Below are 22,497 nucleotides of genomic sequence, written 5' to 3'. Positions count from 1 at the left end.
TTAACTAGTTTCGGCTAAGTGCCCATGGCCCGCGCAGATATGTCGGCAGCCCGAGCAGGCAGATATTTTTCGATCGAGCGCGTGGGATTCCTAGCTGGAGCGCTCCGCGTCCACACATTCCAACCTGGCTCGGCCCGTTCTTTTCCAGCGTGGAGCCCGGGTGGATAAGGATAGGTGGAAGCGGTCGTGCAGCAGCAGTCGAATTGTGACGCGCGCCCGTCCCTGTTCGTTTGAAATTGAAAGGGCCAGGTTCATCCCCCGCATTCCCAATCTGGAATTTACTAAGGTTGCCTGGCTCATGGTCACGGTGCGCTGCGCTCTGGATCACTGAATTTTATAAGCAAAACAGCGTCTCTTGGATTCTCTCTGTTGGACACCAAGCAGTATCATGCAATTTTAATTAGGATAAATTTACATAAAGTATCGTTAGTCCAGTCATGTCATTGCCGAAAAATATTGTTGCCAGTGGCCCCATGTAAAGTATTGGTTTTTTATCCGTCAGTCATGTCATTGCCGAAAAATAATCAGTCGGTTCATGTTAATACGACTTGGCTGTGTGCGCGCAGCAGAAAAGCCCAGGGGATACCGACGTTCTCGATTCCGAATGGGGGACAGGCAGCTGCTTGGGAGCCCAAGATAAGGGACCACGAGAGAGCCCCGTCTGAGGTGTACAGCAATCCGTCAACACATGGAACCCACGTCACCCCACGACCCGTCCCTCTCACGCCTCCTCTCCCCCACGGTGGCCCGAGCCGGAGTTCCCCTCTCTGCCCGCCCCGCGACCGCCACACTCCCCGACCCCTACCAACCAGGAAGCGAGAAAAGAGAGAGGCGAGCGGCGCCGGAGGAGGAGGAGACTGCTTTCCCGGCGGAAGATGGCGCGGCGCGGGCGTGTGGAGCTGCGGCGGATCGAGGACCGGACCAACCGGCAGGTGTGCTTCTCCAAGCGCCGCTCGGGGCTCTTCAAGAAGGCCTTCGAGCTCTCGCTCCTCTGCGACGCCGATGTCGCGCTGCTCGTCTTCTCCCCCGCCGGAAAGCTCTACGAGTACTCCTCCTCCAGGTGCACGCTCGCCGCCGCGCACTTTTTTTTTACCTGCTCTTCAAAGCCAGTACTCTGGATTCGCCTGGTAGAATCCGCGGACCGCGGCGTGCGCTCGGTCGATTTTCTACGATTTCCCCTTAGCTTAACGGTTGCAGACGGCTGCTCTGCGGGGCGCACGCCATATGCTTGAGACAATCCCCGGCAGGCTTTCCACCTTGCACGAACCTGCCTAGCATCTTGGCTTTTTTATCTGTGCACTGCTAGTATTGGTACCACCACCTTGCATGAGCGTGAGCAGGGGCATGTGCTCTGCTTTTGAGATGGCGTTTTGCTTCGTTCGAGGGAAAAGCGTAGTATTGCACTGCGCCGGGGAAGCTTCTCTAATGGCGTCCTCGCAAAAAAAAAAACTTCTCTAATGGCGTGGACCGTGCGCTCGTATTCTTCCGCCTAGGACACTTGAGCCTGTTGCCTTTTGTTGGCTCCTGCATGGTCAACCAACACATGCTGCCCGCCTGGTGATTACGATTTTTGTTTGTGCGTCCTCTTTGACCGGTGACGAATTTCCCATCGCCAGATGCCGACAGTGGAAGCACCGGAAGTTAACGTCAGGCCTATACTGTTGAGTTTAACACATTTTTTTCCGATGAAGGGCGGATTCTATTAACTCAAAATGAAGCATCAAGTGGATACAAAACACAATGAGCACACACCCGACTTCTGTATAGATAGAATGCACACACACAAAAACACAAAGGCGAGTAGCAAAGTCATACAAGACTAAAGCTTTGCCTAAGTTAGAAAAAAGAAAATGACACCAAAGCGAACAACTGCGATCGACAAACTACAAGAGCGACCATATCCGCACCAACTATCTCTTGACACCACGAAGACAACGAGGTTCTTCAACAGCAACGCCTTTAGAAAGGAAATGCCGCACAAGCATCATCGTCACCGGATCCAACCACCAAAGGTCAAATTCTAAGTTTTTCACCCAGAAGAACGGGTCCGAGCATATCCAAGCAATGCCTTCAACAAGGTAACGACGGAAGACATCGTCATTGCCAGTCATAACCAACCATGGTCAGACCTAGGGTTTTCATCCCGGAGCTCGAGACCAGGTACTCAAGAAGCACCATCAACTCGGAGTCAATCATCTGTTGTCGCCACCACTTTTCCACAATCTCAGAGCAATGTTGGGGCTTGGCACCACTGCACAATCATACCCTCTGCGTCAAGTTGTCATTTGTAGATTGCATCTCACCGTCGAAGCAAATTGGCCAGAGCAAGAGCCGCCAAAACCACGAAAGGGCCTTCCGGCTGCATCCCGCAACATCACCAATTTCACGCTAGACGCACCAACAACGGCTTCACGGCATCCTTCACGATGAAGATCCAGCCGTAGCGGACATCTTCTGGTCCGATCTGGACGCCAACAGCCAGTAGAACCTGGCCGCCATCAGATCTGGTGGGCAGGCTGCGACCAGACCATGCGGGGGCACATCCTTTGACTTGGCCCGAGCCACAGCACAGAGCCCGCTAGGACCGAAGGCACCGGCCTGATCGATCAGTTGGAGCGCGGGCGCGAGCGATGGATCGAAGGCATCCACCCGATCTGTTGGAGCGCTGGCGTGAGTGATCCAATCACTGGATCAAAGGCACCGGCTTGATTTGTTGGAGCGCCGGCGTGAGTGATCCAGTTGTTGGATCGAAGGCACCGGCGTGAGTGATCGAGTCCTGGATCTGATGCGAACTGCTATGAGCATTCGAGTCCCTGGATCCGATGCGAACTGACATTCACTGTGGGGTCGAGCGGAGAGGGGAGGACCACTGGGAGGAGGTTCGCTGTGGCGGCATTTGCGGCGTTTAACACATGAAAATCGTTATACTGGAAGTATGCACGCAACTTTTTTACTTCTTTATTTATTTATAAACACCGAGGATAAGTGGATAACGAGATGCGTATGCACATTCGTACCCACTCTTTAAAACACTTCTTTTTCATAAAGTTAGTCTATCCATCAAACATTACCGAAAGAGGCTTTCACCCCGCTTTATATATAAAGCAAACTACGAGAGCCACAAGATCCAACAAATGTTAACATCGCACACGCACGCAAAGATAGCAGACAAATAGAGTGCTAAAAGATTCTGCTGAGGGCACAACTCAATAAGCCCTTAATAAAAAACGAAAAGAAAGGCGGCAACACACAAGCCACGAAGGGCTAATCCGGCTCAGGGGGTGGAGGAGGGTGCGGCGGCGCCAAGCGGAGTTCCATCACGCGAAGATCAACAATGATGATGTTGATGACGTCTCGATCCTAAGGGCAGCTAAGCGGCTGCCAGAGCTTCAAATAGCCACACATTTCGAAAACTGCATCGATAGCATGTCGAATAGGAACACGTTGGATCACAAGTTTATTACGGACGGTCCAAAGCGTCCAGGCGATAACCCTGATTCCCAGCCACCTAATGTGGCGGACACGTTGCGGGAAGGCCTGGATTTCCTCAAAGAAGTCGAGGAAGTTGTTGTGGTACCAACGTCCACCAACCATTTCGCGGAAGCAACTCCAAAGGAATTGTGCCGACACACATGTGAAGATGTGATTCGAGTCCTTCGTGCTGCACAAGGGATAGAGCCCATCTCCAGGGCCATTCCGCTTGAGCACCTCCACGCCAAAGAGCGCTCGGCCCCGGATCCATTGCCAGAGGAAAATCTGGATCTTCAGAGGTAGTCTAATCACCTAGATCTAAACTAGGGGCGTGGTGGCAAGGCAACCGCAATGGCCCGATAAAGGGATTTGGTTGATAACCGACCCGAGGGCTCCAAATGTCAGGAAATGTGATCACTCGGTAGATCCACGTCCTGAGACTGCAACCTGATGCACTCGAGGAGTTCCTCCTATGCGGCAAGTTCCGAGGGCCCAAATGGCCTCTGAAACGCGAGACGCCCTAAGTCAATAAGGGCCATCTCGATGGAGATCCTAGGTTCGACCGCGATGTCGAACAAGTCTGGGAATAGGGCGGCGAGGGGGCGATCCCCAACCCATTTGTCAAACCAGAAAAGGGTAGTCTCCCCCGACCCTGCCGCGATGGAGATCCTGTTGCGGAGGACTGGGAGTAACTAGATGATGGACTGCCAAAACTGCAAGCTGCCAGTCCGCTAACACAAGGCAAGTGGTTTTCCATGGAGATATTTGTTCCGGATGATGTCAAGCCAAAGGCCGCCCTCCCCATTCGCAATCCGCAACAACCAACGAGTTAGCAAGGCAATGTTCATGCGTCTGGATGACATGATCCTGAGCCCGCCTTGGCCACAACGCTTGCAGATGCTGGGCCAGTGAACCATATGGCACTTTTGCTTGTCGCCATCGCTAGCCCAGAAGAAATGCGCCTGATACTTGGCGATCCTGTGGTGGAGGGCCTCATGGAGGCTATAGAAGCTCATGATGTACAAAAGCAAGCTGGAGAATGAAGAGTTGATGAGCATAGTCCGGGCCGCCTTGGACAGCCAACGGCCCTGCCAAGGTTCAACACGGTGTTGGAGCTTAGTCACTGCGGGATGAAGATCCGCCAGGGAAAGCTGGGAGTCACTAATGGGTATCCCGAGGTATGACGTCGGGAAGGAGCCCAACTGGCAATTGAGGCGTTCAGCAATGCTCTGGTACTCGGTAGGCGAGTAGCCCAACACCATGATTTCACTCTTGTCGAAGTTGACCACGAGACCCGACATCTACTGAAAGCATAGGAGCAAGAATTTCACATCCATCAAACACCATGACAGTACAAAGAACACAATAAGTAACAATAATTATAACTATGTCCGCAGATCACCTAGTGACAATTACAAGCACTGGAGCAAGGCAAAGGCACCTAGTTGTAGTAGATAGTCAACAAGTCGTCCTGCTATGACTCTAGAGGACCAGCACACCAGAACACGAACCACCGCCGATAAACAAAAGTATAGATTGGAAGGATACAACCAGTAGACACATAAACATAGACGAGCGAAGACTGGTCCACCCGGATCCACCGAAGACAAACACTGACTGAATCCTATGAGATCCACTAGATACACACCTCCACACACCCTCCGACGACGAGGACGCACGGCCGGGACTAGGGCTAGGCAGGGAGAACATTATTCCATCTTAAGAGAGTCGCGGCCACCCCGCCTTCCTGTGTAGGACATAAAGCTAAGCAGACTAAAAAACACCTAAAAACAAAGTATAAAACACCTACTCCAATAGGTAAATTTGCAGGGTCACTGCTCATCTTCTTTTGTGCAGTGTAACCAAAACATAATTTTGCATAGAACAAAATTTGTCAAAGACAACATAAGATAGTAATTGATTGATTAAATGCATGTACATAAAAACTATCATGCCTAAGTCTAATCCATTGCAAAGACAATAGCTATGTGTCGGTGTACTAAAGTTTGGGCCCTTTAGTACCCCATACTTGTGCACGGGCAGCTGCAGCCGTACCCGCGGCAAGGCTTGACGGGGACAACTGGAAGCAAATACGGGACGACCAAAGAAAACCACAAGCTGGGCTCCCGGGAAGGTTCTTGCCAGGATGGGTTGCGAAGCGAAGCCCCGGCAAGACCACCCCCCTTGAGGTTGAGAGCTCTGACACCATCGACAATGTTAAGACCAAGATCCAGGGGCGTCTGCGTGGTGGCATGCAGATCTTTGTGAAGACCAAAAGGCAAAGTTCCCAGCAAGATTCTTGACGTGAACGTTTGCGAGGCCCCGACAAGATTCTTGCCGGGAACATTTGCGAGGCCCCGACAAGATTCTTGCCGGGGACGTCTGCGAGGCCCCGGCAAGACTCGCACACGGCAAATATCCCACCGCCCTGCCATCGCTCCAGCGCAGCGACTAGCCTGCCAGCCTGGCCCTGCGAGCCTCGTCATCCTGGATGTGTGTCGAGATGGGGTGAGGCGGCGACGGATGGGACGGGCTCTTTTTCCGTCCCCAAGAAAGTTAAGGACACGTAAACAGCGCATTAAATGCATTTGTCCTAAGACATCAGGGATAAGTATGTGCACTGTAGCAACTTTACACCTCCTGTATGCATTGTACGCCACTGTGGTAACCCCTTGGTATAAAAGGAGGACCAAGGCGATACAAAGAGGGACTTTTGGACTTTCTGGCCCAGTTTGCATGCATAGCAGCTAGCCAGAGCTCAAGAACTCTCAATACAGTAAAGCGGGACAAGGGTTTTACGCTTCTTAGCGGCCCGGACCTGGGTAAAAATCCCTCGCGTTGATCGTTGGATCTGCTCTTGGTGCACACTTCTTTCCCTGCCGAACCATAGAAGGGATCCACGTGATCCCGTAGGCGTCGTTTCCCCAACATCTTTGGCGTGCCAGGCAGGGGAGGAGGTTGCGCGAACCTGATCTAGCAGTCAGCATGTCAGTTTCTTCAATGTCTTCATCATCATACTTCCCAAGAGGAAGGGTATCACGGCGATTGGTTCATCTGCGGTCGATCTGCCCGTGCCAACACGGACGGGCAACGGGATGGGCGCAGGTGGAGGAGGTGAAGACCATGAGCTTCCACGATGTTCTGGCTACCGGTAGACTCCAATAGACTTTAACCCAGCTCCCGAGATGGCTGTGAAACTGCTCGTTGAGGGGATTAACACCTTGGATCTAGGAAAAACATTAACCTTGAATCTCCTACTGAATTTTTCTAATGCTCGGATGACCCTTTCTCCCAATGGTTTTCGTGGCAAAGAAGGCCAAAACCAGGAAGAAGGGGAAGAGCGGCTAAAAGAAGCGGCCATGACCGTTCGCATCAGAAGGGCTGGTGACGTTGGAGTCTGTGTCATCGATCCATAAGGAGCACTCTAATAAGCCAAAAAATGTCGTTAGGTCGCAGAGGCCAAGTAGCTCGAGATCTTTTTTGGGCTAGATAAGGTGTCGGATCATGAAGTTCTCCATCAGCTGATAGGGAACACATGACCTTCATCCATTCATGAAAAGCTAAGAAGTGGGAGGGTGCGTCCCCCTTTCCCCCCTCTTGAATACAATCGGCCAAGAACCCCTATTGTAGCTCTCCAACTCACGCCATGGGGCTAGGCCGACTTTGACAAGTGGTGCCTCGTGCATTAAACTCACAAGCATAATCTCAAGAAATTTGCACCTACATTGAGGTAGTTCGAACGGAGTGAATCATTACAAAAAGAGGCCAAGAGTTGGCGATCGCTAAGGTGGATACATAATTAGGAGACAACACCAACCCTTTTTTTGAACCACATTCTGGTCCATATATTATTCAGGAGGCTCGGCTTCCTACGTGTTTAGAAAGCAATACAAGGTTGTCGAAAGGCAGTTGTTAGCCATCATTGACTTCCCAAAAGCAGCTACCAAATGATCGGACACCGCCATCATCTTTGATCAAGAGAACAACCCCGAAAACTCAATTCAGTCTAGGTGTTTCCCTTTAGTCTCATCCAAGTGATAGCTAATTAAATCTTCGCCCATGTGCTCATTGACGGAAGGATTTCACTTGGCGTCACTTTCACTTGCGCACTGGATGGCCAATAAATGCCAAGGTTGTCAATCAAGCTGGGTAGGCAATTCTTCCAATGAAGTCTGTGGATCTTCTACCAAACCTATCAGACATGTTACCTTGTCCATTTCTTTCACCATTGTGCGCAATTTCCTCACTGAGAAGGTGCTCTTCGATGGTCATGGACTTCAAGACAACATTCAACCACATACTTGGACGGCTGACACTCAAATTCATGGTCATGCCCAACTATGCATACTCTTGCCTCAAGATCCCTGTGCTGAATGGGTCACCATTGTCTGGGGATGCAGGAAGGCCGTTATCGGTTGCGATAAGAAGAGCCTTGACATGGCGACCAATGATCTTGATAAACTCAAAGATTGAGTTGTGTGACTCAAGGTTGACTAAGGTGGACCTCAGGGAATCAAACCTGGCCCTTAGTCAACTATGTTGAAAAAGAAGATTTGAAGGCCTTGGGACAGAGTTAATAAAATCGAGCACACCCTTAGCACAACTAAGGCATAGCTTTCTGTCACCAGGGCACCGCCTTCATACACACTTCTGTCAAGGTCAGGACCCAAGCCTATTTTCCTGTCGAACTCTAGTGCACATTCCATTGTGTTGAGTAACTGTGAAGCTTGGTTGAACAATGGTTGTTGAACAATACCAATACTTTAAATTTTTTTGGTCCCGTCAGCAAAAATGCAGGTAAGGAGTTGGACTTGATTGTCGAACGTTTTTCCAAATTCTAAAATATGCTAGTGGAGTTGGGAGTTGATAAATGAGTAGTGGAGTTTTGAATTCAGAGGAGCAGAGGGTTGCCTAATAGGTTCTTAATTGGGAGGGCATCCGTTTTACTTAATATTTTGCGAGGGGCCATTCTGCTTCTACCATATAACATGCATATGAGTAAAGTAACATGAATAAATCCACCTGACATTATTGGGGTGATCTCCATCACCATTGTTCCACTTCTCCATGATGATCTCCATCTGTATGGTCCATGTACAATGTGCCTCCAAGTACTAATACAAGTTGTTACCCCTAACAGATAGTAATAAATTACATAGAAAAAATGGATTCATCACAAGTTGACACATAGGGCGTTAACACAATTAATGATAGCTCATTGGCTTTAGCCTGGGTGAGGTACTCATGACTCGCATGTCATGAAAAATACACACATGCATCACATACATAATGGGCCATACCATACACATCAATGCTGCAAAAACAAATTATGCATAGTATCACATTATATCGTATTATGTGAATCCACTTGGATAAATTGTGAAAGCCAGGACTTGACTAGGACCTTAGGCTTTGATACTATGTTAAGCTTCATGCATTAGCCAACGCAACCAAAAGTCTGAACTGATGAAATTCTACCAAAACTCAAAGAAAATGTCTTGTATGTTAGGTGAATAGATACAAGTTCTAACATCAGTATCCACAAAGTCAACACCCATTGTTAGGTGAATAGATAATGTCCTTCTGTCATAACAATCATGCGAAGTAGCATACCCTTATACATACAACATTTCCAACAAACAACATGTAGGATGAACAGGTCAACATCATTAATCAAGCATTTCAAGTAATTAATTAGTGCACAAGAAGCTAACCACATTTCTCCATCATATGATTCCCAAGAAGCTAACCACATTACTCTATAAAATCACAATCATAACCTTTGTAGGTCATTTCAAATCCATTTGAAGAACTCACTAGTCCTCAAGAATGTTACACATGCATTAAGATTTCTTTTTTTAGAACTATGCATTAAGATTTCACATGACAATATGACCACTTTTCTCGAGACTTCAACCAATCGAGTTACACTGACCATCCAACAACATAGGCATATCCTCTTGACTAAATACTGATTGCGCCAATTCGATGTGCTGATAATAATAAAATGCAATAGATCTATCAAACACGATTATCCCAATTACTCATGATAATAAAATCTAGTCAATAAATTATCTAAAATGACCTTATATCCATGGAAAGACCCCATAGTGAACTTTCATAAGGAATATTTATCATTGGAAAAAGACTTGGGCTAGGGAGAGTGTGTCAAAATATGGCCTCTCTTAGTGCCCTACATTCGGTGCCATCTCTTAGACTTTCACATTAACGTTTTTGTCTACATAGGCATGGTGATGAGGAAAGAGGATGATGTTTCACCTCTTACACTGTTTTCTTTGCCTCCATATCAAATTTGTCTATGTAACGAGTAATTAATAAGGAGAGGATGATGTCGCATATCATCTTAGATATTGTCTAGATATCCAATGCAGATAGATCATTCTATCATCCAATTAGATTCGTGCAAGCTCAATAAAAAGTGGTGTTTACCTATAAGATGTCTACATTAAGCCTATTCTTTGTGTCTAGCAGGTGTTATAAGTTTTGTGCTTGGCAATTGAGCAAATGGATAGATGATGCTATGATACTTGACTAATTTTGCCTAAATGTGACATGTAGTTATTGTTTATACACTATAATATATATTGCAAAATGTTTTGGTGCATGTCTAATGAACACAAATATTTTCTACATGTAAATACATGTATATTTAGAAGAATTTTTTGAAAGTAAGAGTTATAAATTTAGTACATAATTTGTAGCTAGTAAACTTTACATTATGAATTGAAAATAGGCGAGTGCATCGGAAATTATTTGACCTTGTTAGTACTTCAATTATGGACTGGATGTCACTTTGTAGTCGTTTCAAAATCTTTTATGGAAATTGTTGAAAAGGAACGTCTTGCGCAAAGATGTATTACAATAGCATGTAATGATCTGATTGCTGGTTGGTGATTTTTATGGTAATGTGATTTCTAAAGTTTGATGGTTCATTTGCATTTCTCGGTCTAACTTCGTTTTAAAAGGTGTCATAGGAAATTCTACGCGATAAATATTCTCTCAAGTGGAAATTGCTGCAACAACAGGATTTACAGGAACTTTGCTTTGTATCGTCTTGATGGTGCCTACAATGATATATAATTATCATGTTATACCAATATTCTTTGTTCGCATGATTCTTTCATATATAGACACTTGATTTCGTTTGAACATTTTCCTTTGTAAACTAGCTTTTCAAGTGAATATTGCAATTTTTAGTACTTCAGTGTGAACTCCTTTCATATTTGAAGTTTAATTTCGTAAGATGTTCCTTTTACTTGGTTGAAAATAACTTTAGTGATACATACAAAATTTTAATATATTCTACCTTGTAAAGAGTCACCCGAGTGTATCTATGCTTTTCAATATTGACCACAAAGTAAACTTTTAATAATATATGAAGAATTAGTTGTTTTATAAAAGAGAATATATGGTGTTGCACTAATTTTCACTCCCTTCACCAAATTTCATGTTAATATAATTAAGTGTTTTTTCATGTATTTCTATGCATTCATAAAAATACGAACCTATTGATTAGGAAAGATAAAGCTTTTATTGGGTTTTGTCCCCAAGCCTGCATATTTAAAGCTAAACTTTAGTCTTTTATATGGAGAAATTTCAGTGTTAGGATATATTGTGTTGATGAAATGTTATGGTTTTCCTTAGCAATTCTAGTCTATATATTCTTATAATCTAATGTAGACTTCGATCCAAACTTCAGACAGTAACTTGACAAGACATTGTGATGTTTAAGGTGTACTTTTGGTCATTTAAGTCATGTCTTTATTTAGGTTGTAAGTTTGACTTGTGTCTTGTGGCAAACTTCATTCTTACGCCAACCCCCTCCACCAAATGATTCTATCTCAAGTAGAACCCATTGTCACATATCATATTTTGTGTTCTTACTCCTTTCATCTTGGATACCCTCATATCTTTGACACTAGAACCATTTTTGTTGTTCATGATTGTGGCGTCCAATATATATGATGAAACCACCTCAAAGCCCCCCGAGTTGTAGCCACCCATGTCATCATGGCGCCCTTCCTCTTCTCAAGTCATCTAGTTTTGCCATAATACTTGCTTTGTCATAATTCTTGTGCTTTGATGTCCTCTCCTTCAATGCTCAAGGGATCCACAATGACGCATGGTACAATAAGGTGAAGAGGTCCTTGGGTTGCAGCTACCCCCATGGTCATGGTCTCCCCCCTCTTCTCTAGTATGCTAGTGTGCACATTCACCAGGTTGTCTGGGCACACCAACAATCAAAGGAGCCAATGGGCAACCTGAGCCCGTAGGTTACGAGGGCCTTGGAGAGTGAGATGGTTTTTGATGTAATGCTACTTCAATTATATTTTTTGAGGAACTTGGTTTATCCTCGTGGAAATGGCCTAGTTTATGAGGCCTAAACCCAACTCAAGTCCTAATGGGTATGGATTGGCACAATGCTTCCTTTCTGAAGCAAACATTACCTATTAGCCCTCAGACTTACAAACAAACAAATGCCTGGAGGTATATAAAAAGGAATTTAATTTCTGCAAAATGTGGACCTACCTTGGCTCATGAGGGGATGTTCAAGGCTATCTTACAAGATGTTGCCCCCTAGCCACTTTTTGTGTGTATCAACTGCCATGCCCATTGGCGATTTCTTTAGGTGTATTTCTTCTTAGTTCCTAAGGACATAATTCTATTGTGCCATTATGTACAAAACTTGATGGAGGGAAGTTTTCCTTGCCATGTTAGTAGATTTACATTTTCTCAATTTGAACCTACTTCCGCTCACGCAACACAAGCTATAACATTTGGGCTACATGTAGGATCGTTTATGTATCTAAGAGAGTAATGTGGAAGCAAAACTTGCAACAAGTAAAGGGGGCAAGAGATAGGGCTTCCAAACACGAAGATGTATTGGTGCAATCATCATACGCCCACATTGGTGGAGGATCAAACACCAATTAAGTCCTAAGATCACAAAGGCCTTGATTTCCAACCGCCAAGGTCTAAGCCCACCTATCGCCATGACCATGGACACCCGGTCCAAGCCTAACTCGGGGTAGGTCTCCACACGGAGTAGGCGATCTCTGGCCTTGTACAAACTATTGGCTCCTCCAGAACTTAAAGGCTTTAGGGTGTCATCATGGACTATGCACAAGAATCAGTATGGTTTTATAATGTCTAAAACTGTTTAAGACAGTTTGTCCTGGACTTTGGAATATCTACACCAGTCTAAGAGACCCATTGTGATATTAAAGCTTGATTTTGAGAAGGCATTTGACACAATTAAACATGAGGCCATCCTCCAAATCCTTCAAGCTCGGGGTTTTGATCTCAGGTGGATCTCATGGATTAAGGAATTTCTAGCTTCTGAAACCTCATCAATACTACTTATTGGTATACTTGGTGTTGACATATAAATGCATAGCCCACCTTTCTCCATCAGCTTGAGCTTTTGGCTGAACTGATTGGTGCGTGCAGTTCTGCATGGTATCAGAGCCAAGTGGTCTTGAGTTCAAGACCCGGCTGGTGCAACTAAATTGCAGCCCACTTTCGGTCCACGTTTAGGCTTGAGGGAGCAACACGTGAGGGGGAGTGTTGACGTATAAATGCATAGCCCTCCTTTCTCCACCAGCTTGAGCGTTTGGGTGAACTGCCTGGTGCGTGCAGTTCTACACCTGGAAGGCATTTTAAATGGCATAGAGGGGTCGGGCAATGAGATCCTCTACCCCCTTCTTTTTGTGCTTGCTGCTGGTTTATTGCAGTCTATCGTAAACATGATGCTTCGAAGGGGTGAGCCGCATCTCCCCATACCATGCCATGACAAAGAGTTTCGCATAATCCAATATGTCGATGACACACTTATAATCCTGCCTGTTGTGGACTCTCACCTTTTTTGCTTTGAAGAAAATGCTAGCTACATTGACCAAATCTACTGGCCTCGTAGTTAATTATCATAAATCTCCATTACTGCCAATTAATATTAATGAAGAGGAGGCTTCAAGGCTTGCTGGAGTTTTTGGTTGCCAACTAGGAAAGCTGTCTTTTACTTATCTAGGTCTCTTTGTGGGCACTACTAGGCCTAGGATTTTGGAGTTGCTGCCTTTGGTTGATTGTATGTAGAGGAGGTTGACTGCAAGCTCATCCTTCTTAGACCAAGGTGGCGATTGCAGCTGCTTAATTCTGCCGTGTCCTCCATGCCTTTATTCTTGCCTGTGGTTCTTACTGGTGGAAGGACATTCTCAACTTGGTTGATGGTTTCAGGAATGTCACATGGGTAAAAGTAAACAAAGGTGACACAATACTTTTCTGGAATGATTTCTTGCAGCACTCCAGGCCTGTTATTCCTTTACAACAAAGCTTCCAGAGGCTTTTCTCTTATGCTAAAGATCCTTACATCACTGTGAGGCTTTTCTCTTATGCTAAAGATCCTTACATCACTATGAAGGAGGTGTTGGAATGCGATGACATTTTATCATTGTTTCATCTACCCCTATCTGATGTTGCTTATCAGGAATTGCATGATATTCAGCAGATGCTATCCTCTCTGAATAGGCAACCAGATAAAAATGATGTTTGCCTTGGAGAAACTATGATGGTTTTACACCTAAAATGTACTATGATTTGGTTCATTCTCCAAATATTTCCAATTCCATCCTATTGTGATTTGCAAAAATTGTTGCACCATAAATATCAAAGTGTTTGCATGGATGATGATAATGGACACGTTAAATATGAAGGACATGTTGCAAAGAAGGCCTTGGAGTATATCTGGTGTAATGGATTGCATTCTATGCCCAACACATGCCAGAGAGGACACATATCTTTGTTTCTTCATGTGTAATTTCAGTATGAGGATCTAGAATTATCTACAAGCCTGTTGGCCTGGTGGAAATGATATGTGTGCTATTGCTAACAAGCCCAGGAAGGAGTTTGCAAAGCCTTTTCTGTCTAGGTTATTTTTATTGCATGTTGGAATATTTGGACTACCAGAAATGACAAAATATTAAGGAATGAAAGGCCTTCCGTTGCTAAATGGAGAGCCAGGTGGTCCAAAATTACCTTTGGAAGCCAACTAGCTGAAGGTATCAGATGAAGATAACTTAGAGGTGCCACACGTTAAAAAAACATGGTCTAGCCATAAAGGAGGCAGTTGGAAATACCGAATAGTTCTTGCATGGAGGTATTTGACCTAACAAAGCACCCTCTGAAAACATCTTGGTGGAAGGCTAAATCCCAATTGGAGGTTCCAAAAAAGCATCGCTCAAATGTGCCAAAGTTATATTGTGGTTGGAGCAAAACTTACTAGCTTGGAACTACTAGACAGGGAAAACCTCAAAGGGAAGCATGCCTAACAGAGAAGTCTGAATAACGACATAGCCTATCTGCTATGGATAAGACTAAGTAGTTTCAAAAAGAAACTTGGAAAACAACTAGTTTAGTCAACAACTCACACAAATCACTATGTTAGGTGGTTTTGAACGATTAGCCCGAAGGTATCAGGAAAGCGTAAAGTGTTTGTCATGAGATAGTAAGTGTTTAAACCACGAGGGATTGCTTGAAGATTTGTAAGTGTTCATTCTAGTTATAATGTGTGTGACTCTCTTGGTTGTATGGTAGTCCTTAGATTCAATGTGGAATATTAGATCTACTAAAATCCTAGAAAATTACAAACTATTTGAGCTCTGGGCAAACTTCTTTATGAGGAGTTGCCAATTTTTGTTTCCACTTAGCATAGTGACCTAATATGAAATAATTAGTACCCTTGTTTGTCTCGCCATTAATCACCAAAACTCCTTAGCTAGATTATATGCACCGTTAGTGTATTTTCTCATCTACTAGAATTTATCTTTTAAGATAGAGTTTCTTCATCCTTTTCCTCTTGCATGTGTCCAACTATGGACAAGCATTGGTATGCCACCAATAAGGAGGCCTTCCTATAGAAAGATGTGGAGAAAAAGGATTCATTCAGTGTCACCAATGACCTCTGAAGTGTGGAAGCACTACTCCCATAGTGTGTCCCTTTACGACTCCTTTTGGGGTGTTCTCAAAGACTCCCTTGATAGGGTGCTTCATGGGCCATGACGGCAATGATGCTTCCCAACCGTGACAATACACTCATGAGTCCTTTCTCAAGTGCTTAAAGTGTCTTTGCATGGATTTGGTTTTCTTGTGGCTCACATTCATCCAGGATTTGCACAAATGATGATGAGGATCATTATCATGAGCTAACCATATCCATGCTACCCAATAGTTTGCTTGTATGGTGGGCGAGCACATCCAAGAACAAGCTCTTGCGTCAACCCTTTTACACCTTTGAAGTGCTCTTGTTAAGGCTTTAGGAGTGCAAAACTTATTTCCATTAAGGCGAGGCTCGAGACCTAGGGAAGCTTCCATGTTCATTGTGGTGATATAAATGTGTTTGTGTTTGATAAAATATTTGTAACGGGTCATACTGAAGTAGGAAATTTAAGGATATCAACATATTCTGCTGCATATTTAGTTGTATACTTGTACCACCCATTTAGACATAATGGCCATCATGTAGGCCTATTTCTCGAGCTATGTAGAGGCTTTCGTGGAGGTCTAAGCTAATTTTTGTGCCTGATCCACCTCGGAGTATAGAGACCCCTCCCACTACAAGGATAGATGCCTCCCTTTTGCTTGAATCGCCTATCACCATCTTTGAGCTCATCGCACTGAATCCATGATGAACCGAGTCGGTAGTTCGATAATCAAGGTTGGCTCTTTTTTCGTGACACAAACCTATTTGTCACAACTCTGTTAATTGTACCAAGTAATGCCCTATAGTATGGATTATGCTTCTGTTAGGCAAATTGACTTTTTCCGTGGTCTTGGCCTACATGAAATTATTGGTCTCTTCTGTCAAGAATGGAAATAAGGGCATCCTTACCGTCTTAGCTCTCCAGATCAACTATCTCTTAGGTGGATAAGAGGGAGGTCTTGTTGAGGTTCCTGTTTTTTCTAGTTGTTCTAGCGATTCTCGAAGAATGGTGCAAATGTTATGGAACAAAAGAAAAATATCGAGCAAGGGCTTGTGAAGATGATACACTCTTAAATCTAAAAGGAAGATAATAATATTGTTCAAAAGGAATTTATAGTGGTTCCTAGCTTAAAACTCGAAAAAATGTAGTTGAAGGGGCAAGTAACTATACTGGTTGGGTATTGTACTCTAGGTCAAACACCTTGTGACATCCTGGCTTAATACCAATGGTAGACTACTCATATCAACAAGGTGCACCTTCTTTTTGGATACTTATCTCCAAAGAACCTTCAGACTAAGCGTGCTTGGCACGGGGTAATTTGAGGATGGTTGACCGACCGCTAAGTTCTTCCCGGGTGACCACGAGTGAGGACAAAGTATCCAGGAAAGACTACTTGCGGGGCCATTGCAGATCCCACCTGGCATAACGACCAAGACCACTGATGGTTGTCAGGGTGTTACAAATGGTATCAGAGCCGGCCCTTGCGGTTACACGAGCGTGTGTGGCTCAGGGACACGGGCATGTGTGGCCTGTCATGGCACATGACATGCCACATGTGCTGGTACTGGCACATGACATGCCACATGTGCTGGTACTGAGCGCATAGACTTTGCCAAAGAGAACAGTCATTGCTAGGCCGATGAGGACGTCGATTCCTCTGAGTGGGGGTGTATGTGACATCCACGCTTAATACGAATGATAGACTACGCATATCAACAAGGTGCATCTTCTTTTCTGAAAGCTCATCTCCAAAGAACCTCTAGATTAAGCATGCCTGGCCTGGGGTAATTTGACGAAGGATGACCGACTGAGAAGTTCTTCCCGGGTGAGCATGAGTGAAGACAAAGTGCGTAGAAAAGCCTAGTTTGGTCTGTGGGTCCAGTCTAGATACCGATAGGCATAACAACCAGGAACCGGTGGTAGCAGCCGTAGCGTTATACACCTTCCCCAAAGGCCCAAACTCTTGAGATAAGACCTTGGAGAACCCCGAGGAGACAACGTCTTGGGGTAGGCAAAGAGCCCTCGGGCCCATGGAGGGGTGATTCAGTCGGAGGAGTGAACTCTCCACCTATGTCTACCTAACCCTACTACTACAACATTTCATACCACTTTACAACCCCCCTTTAGAGAATTGTCATGTCAAATATTGAATCGGCTAACACCTCAAATATAAACAACAGGAAATAGTTGTTTTTTAGTTTTCATAACTGAATTTTTTAATTGGTAAACAAAAAAATCTACTAGAACTACATGACATTTCATATGACTCAAAAAAATATAACAACGACTATTATATTTGTAATAATCTCGACAAATACCCTAAAACGGAATGTTCATTGGCAAATATTCGTTAATCCCTATATATAGTATATTTTGAGTCGTCTGAAAAAACACTAACATTACTTTGAGTCGTCTGAAAAAACACTAACATTACTTTGAGTCGTCTGAAAAGTCACTAACTAAACATTTAATTATTTCTCACAAATAAAGATGTAGGTCGTTCAGTATTCAGTTCTTTCTACTATGTCACTTCAATGAAACCTCAACAAACATGCCTAAATTCATCAACTCCATCATCTCAATGGTATCGCCGTCGCTTTACTCGTCCCTTGAATTGATGTCCTCATTATGACAGCACTGCACTTGAAGGGAAACAAACGGGCTAAGAAAAAGGCCTAAATATATCTCAGCTTCTAAACAAGTGTCCAAAAGTAGATGGTTTTATAAGGAGAAAAGTAATATAAAAGTGTGTGAACTTTGTTTGACAGGTAAAAGATATGATGAACCTATATGCAGGTATTCACCAAATTATTAAAGAGAAAGAAATTAATTATATTGTACTGTTTCTTCTCAATACTTAGAATTTTTGTTTGAACAGAGTCTTTCAGCTTTATTACAGTGAGTTTCCAAACGTTAATGCGCTACATTTGTTTTCAGCATAGAAGCTACATATGATCGCTATCAGAGATTTGCGGGACCCGGAATGAACGTGAATGGAGGCGATGCAAGGAACAAAAATGTAAATTAATCTATATAGCTTTTCTTATTGCATATCTTAGAGCTTGTTTAGGTGTAAATTGTATAACTGCCAAGCATTATAGTGTGGATTCAATCAGTCTATATTTCTGAAGTTTCCATAGAAATATCCTTAGCATGATGAAGCATTTGTAATCAAGGATTATGTCGCCTATGCACAGGACCAGCAAAATGAATACAAATATGGATTATTTTTGGTAGCTACTAGTTTATCCAAATAAGCCATCTATATTCTATAACCTAAGACTAGGTTGTACTTACATCATTTTGTATCCAGGGTAGTCAAATCATATGATTGTTTATATACTTACATATCTCTGACATGATATTTTGGTTCTGAACCAGGATGGTGATCCTTCAAACATACAGTCAAGGCTTGAAGACATCGCTTCCTGGTAGCCATTGAGACCTTTCATAATCTCTCCTGGTATGTTATTTACTGTGTTTTTTCCTAAGCTGGTTATGTGCAATTCTGCAGGTCTCTTCAAAATAATGCTGATGACTCCGATGCCACTAAGCTGGAGAAACTGGAGAAACTCTTGACAGATGCTTTGAGGAATACAAAATCCAAGAAGGTACACTTCAGTGGCTCTGTAGACACCTGCAATTAACTTTTGTGTCAATGCATCAAGTCTCTGGTTCCTGTTAGACCCTTGCTCCATCAGAAAAATGGCTCTGCTTTCAGCTATTTTCATCAAGGGCCCTCTTTCACTAATTCAGCAGCTTAGTGCTTCATCACTATCTTGATGCTCTAACTAGACATAATTAATTCCTCTCGGTTTCTTAAAGGAAATATTTTCTCCTACTGAGTATATATTTTTATTATCTACTGGTGTAGGGTATGTAGTTTCCATTTTGATAATCAATTCTACTATAGAAAAGTTCAATCAAGTACTTGCATCCTGAGATAATGGGCTGAATGTGTGTGTTATATTAGTTCCTACGTGTTGGTAAATGATAGGCAGAGCAAAAAGAGCTCACTGGATATTTTACTATGCATGTGACTGCCTATGATAGTTTCATCATAACTCAGAAGGAGTTAACTGCTACTACTAGATTTTCTAAATTCAGCATAAGGACCTGTTTGGAATGGATGTATGTGTGGGCATCGGTATTGTCAGTATCCCAAATTATGCAGGTCTGAATCAAAGCGCCAGGTTACAGTAAGTTCAGTCTGGAAACAGGGGAGAAGGCGTCAAATCTAGGAGAAGACGTATTCTTGGACCTCCAAAGAGTTATGTTAATCGGACAGTCAGGAACTTTTAGATCCAACGGCCAGAAGCCATCTGGGCAAATTACCTTTCCCTGTTTCAATTCATTTCAGTCTTGTATTAATCCCTTCCAGTAAACTGTAACTGAGACTACCTGTGATTCACCACACGAGTTCTTTATAAACTCTTATGTGACCTTCTTTACGTTTCCCTGTACTAGAACCCTAGCTTATCCGCCTCAATCTTTCGATCCCCATTCCCCTTTTCTGGTCAGGACAATTCCCAAATTCCCCTACCAACCTACCAAGATCCTGATAGGTATTTAGTTCAAACTGGTGCCCACACAAAAGCTATATCCATTCCAAACAGGGCATAAAGGTTTGTGTGCTACAGCCCTTGATTGTGTAGAACTGTACTTTTGTGTGTGTGTGTCTAGAACTGTACTTGTGGATATATTTCAAGCAACAGACACACGTATGCAGAGGGAAATCTGACCTCGTGCCGAAGATAATGAAATCCTTGTGAGGAATTTTGTTTTAGTAGGCCAGTGACAAGTGGGTTCCTATTCAATTATTCTGCGAATTGTCTAGCTTATTCCATAGCATCAGTAAGCCGGTCGTATTGCAGACTGCCTGAAATGACAGACAAAATGGAGACATCAGTATAGATCTCCTGTCAGTTACCTGCAAACAGGAAATTAGGTGTTGAAACAGAACCTGGTTGGAGAGTTAAATCTACACAATGACATTTTACAAGGCAATATAGTTGATAAATTTAAACAAGACAAAATGTAAGCATCTAAATAGACCGTCTGAATCCATGTACAAAGAGTATTTACAAGCTTTGCTTTGTTTCTGCAGATGTTGGCGCAACTAAATAGCGGCGCAAGCACGAGTGCAAGCGCCCAGAACTCCAATGGCCCTAGGGGACTGGAAGGAGGAAGGACTTGAGCCTGCATTCTGTACAAGGGATGCTCTGCTGCAGATGCAACTCTTCCCCAGTTGTTGGGTATCGAAGAGTTGTCAGGGCTGCAGCTTGTATGACTCAAGGCAGAAGGTTGCAAATTCAATAAAAGGTTGCCTTGTGCCTCGTCCGGACTCTGTGATATATTTATGCCAACCTATCATTCTGTTGTCAACAAGTCCTGTTATCTGGAACGGAATAATCTCTGTCTCAAAAGAAAGCAACTGAATGGGAAATCAGTTTATGCAGATGCACTTTATATAACGGAATGCAGATGTTTCCTGTTAACTTGGTGAGGATCATATTCATGTCTAACCGCAGAGACGGACGTCTGTATTTCTGTTAAGCAATTAATGAAAAGGGGCATTGCCTGGTTGGGAAAAAAAATCACATTCATGTGTGCATTAAGCAAAGTATCAGGCTTGTTTGTGATTCCATGGTGCCGATGCCTATGTGAGAATATATAAGTTTTGTTTACGAGACAAGTGAGAATATATGAGTAGTAGCCTTTGTGGATGCACAGAATATTTGCAGCCTCTCTTTGTTCTTCTATATCGTTGGTGTACATGTGGGCTTTGGGCTGGGCCTGTTGATGTACCATTTCTGGGGTGGCCAAGATTTGATCGGCGCAGCTTTGAGAAGTGGACGGGGACGGGAGCTGCGGCGAGCAGAGAAGGAATCGGTGGCGGAGGAGGAGGTAATTGCGGACGGAAAAAAAACTGGAATGGCAATTTATTTTGACGCCTCCTTAGCGAGAATTATATATTTGTCCCAACATGAGTCCAACTCTGGTTGCTGGGTGGCACCACTGCGAACCCAACCATTGAGCTACTCCATTGTTCTCGCCCTCTCGATGTTAGTGTTTATTAAATCGATGTAAATGCTGTACATAAAGCATGTTGATCATGGAATGGAATGGAAGAACAGGAGTGAAACACACCTGACACGCGGCGCACCTCAGATGAACGGCCAGGCCCCCACGTACGACGCGAACGCCCATCCGGCCTCCAGCTAGCTAGTGCCGGTCACCACCGGCACCGGCAACGGCGGCACGCCCAATGGAGCTACAAACGTCCTCCTCCCTCCTGGCCGTCGCTAATGTTTGCTAGTTGACCCCGCTGTACATTGCAATAGTGTAATATAAATCAGCCAAAGCAGCAAGAAAGAACTCGAGCACACGCATTGAGCCATGCGATGCAGCGAGAACTCGTAGATACTGTCGTCCAAAACAGGGGCAGGGGAGGAGAAAGTCCAAAAGCAGCAACAGCAAAACGGAATGGCGGGGGGAGAGAGGAAGCAGACCAGCGGCCAAAGAGTCGCTCTCCGTGCCGCGCGCGGCGCGTAGTAAGGCCATCTCGAGCCGAGCCCCCCAGAAACGCCCCCAGACCATTTTTTTGACACCGGCGCTTAAAAATCGTTCCAGCCACGCCCCCAAAACCCTACTTTTCGCCGGATTTGGTAAAAAATACAGCCGGCGCTCTCAGGGCGAACCCAGACCACCGGGGGGCTGTTGGGGGCGGAGAGAGAAGATTTTGCATGTCATTGGCCCACCGTTAGCCTCCCACTCGGCTCTGTATACTTTTTCTCCCGGGCCCCACCCACGTGCTCTCTCCCACGCCGCCCTCCCCAACCTCTCTCCCGCGGCCCGCCCCAACCTCTCTCCCTACCTCGCCGCGACCCTCCTCAACCTCTCTCCCTCCCTCGCCGCGGCCCTTCCCATCCTCTCTCCCTCCCTCGCCGGCAACCGCCTCTCCGGCCCCCTCCCTGCCAGGCTCCACCGTGCCACTCCGGCTGGATCCCGCGGGCACTCCCGCTGCTGG

General features: G+C 44.6%; 1 protein-coding gene and 1 long non-coding RNA gene across 2 annotated transcripts in view; one reads left to right on the top strand and one right to left on the bottom strand.

Annotated features, from left to right (window-relative positions):
* Positions 1-721: 721 nt before the first annotated feature.
* LOC119270128 (MADS-box transcription factor 51-like) lies at positions 722-21,090 on the top strand. The gene is made up of 5 exons (XM_037552101.1): positions 722-1,060; positions 18,405-18,486; positions 18,849-18,898; positions 18,982-19,078; positions 20,575-21,090. Exons 1-5 carry the CDS (start codon positions 876-878, stop codon positions 20,662-20,664), a joined length of 504 nt encoding a protein of 167 aa, XP_037407998.1. The 5' UTR covers positions 722-875; the 3' UTR covers positions 20,665-21,090.
* Positions 17,783-22,497, bottom strand: part of LOC119270129 — a 9,095-nt gene continuing 4,380 nt past the window's right edge. Inside the window, exons 2-4 of the long non-coding RNA XR_005133934.1 lie at positions 21,618-21,795; positions 20,210-20,346; positions 17,783-18,104 (exon numbers count right to left, since the gene is read on the bottom strand). This is a non-coding gene — a long non-coding RNA (uncharacterized LOC119270129). The remainder of the gene's footprint in view (positions 18,105-20,209; positions 20,347-21,617; positions 21,796-22,497) is intronic.

This window comes from Triticum dicoccoides, chromosome 3A, assembly GCF_002162155.2.
Source record: "Triticum dicoccoides isolate Atlit2015 ecotype Zavitan chromosome 3A, WEW_v2.0, whole genome shotgun sequence".
Taxonomy (NCBI): Eukaryota; Viridiplantae; Streptophyta; class Magnoliopsida; order Poales; family Poaceae; genus Triticum; species Triticum dicoccoides.
This window is presented reverse-complemented; position numbering and strand designations above follow the sequence as displayed.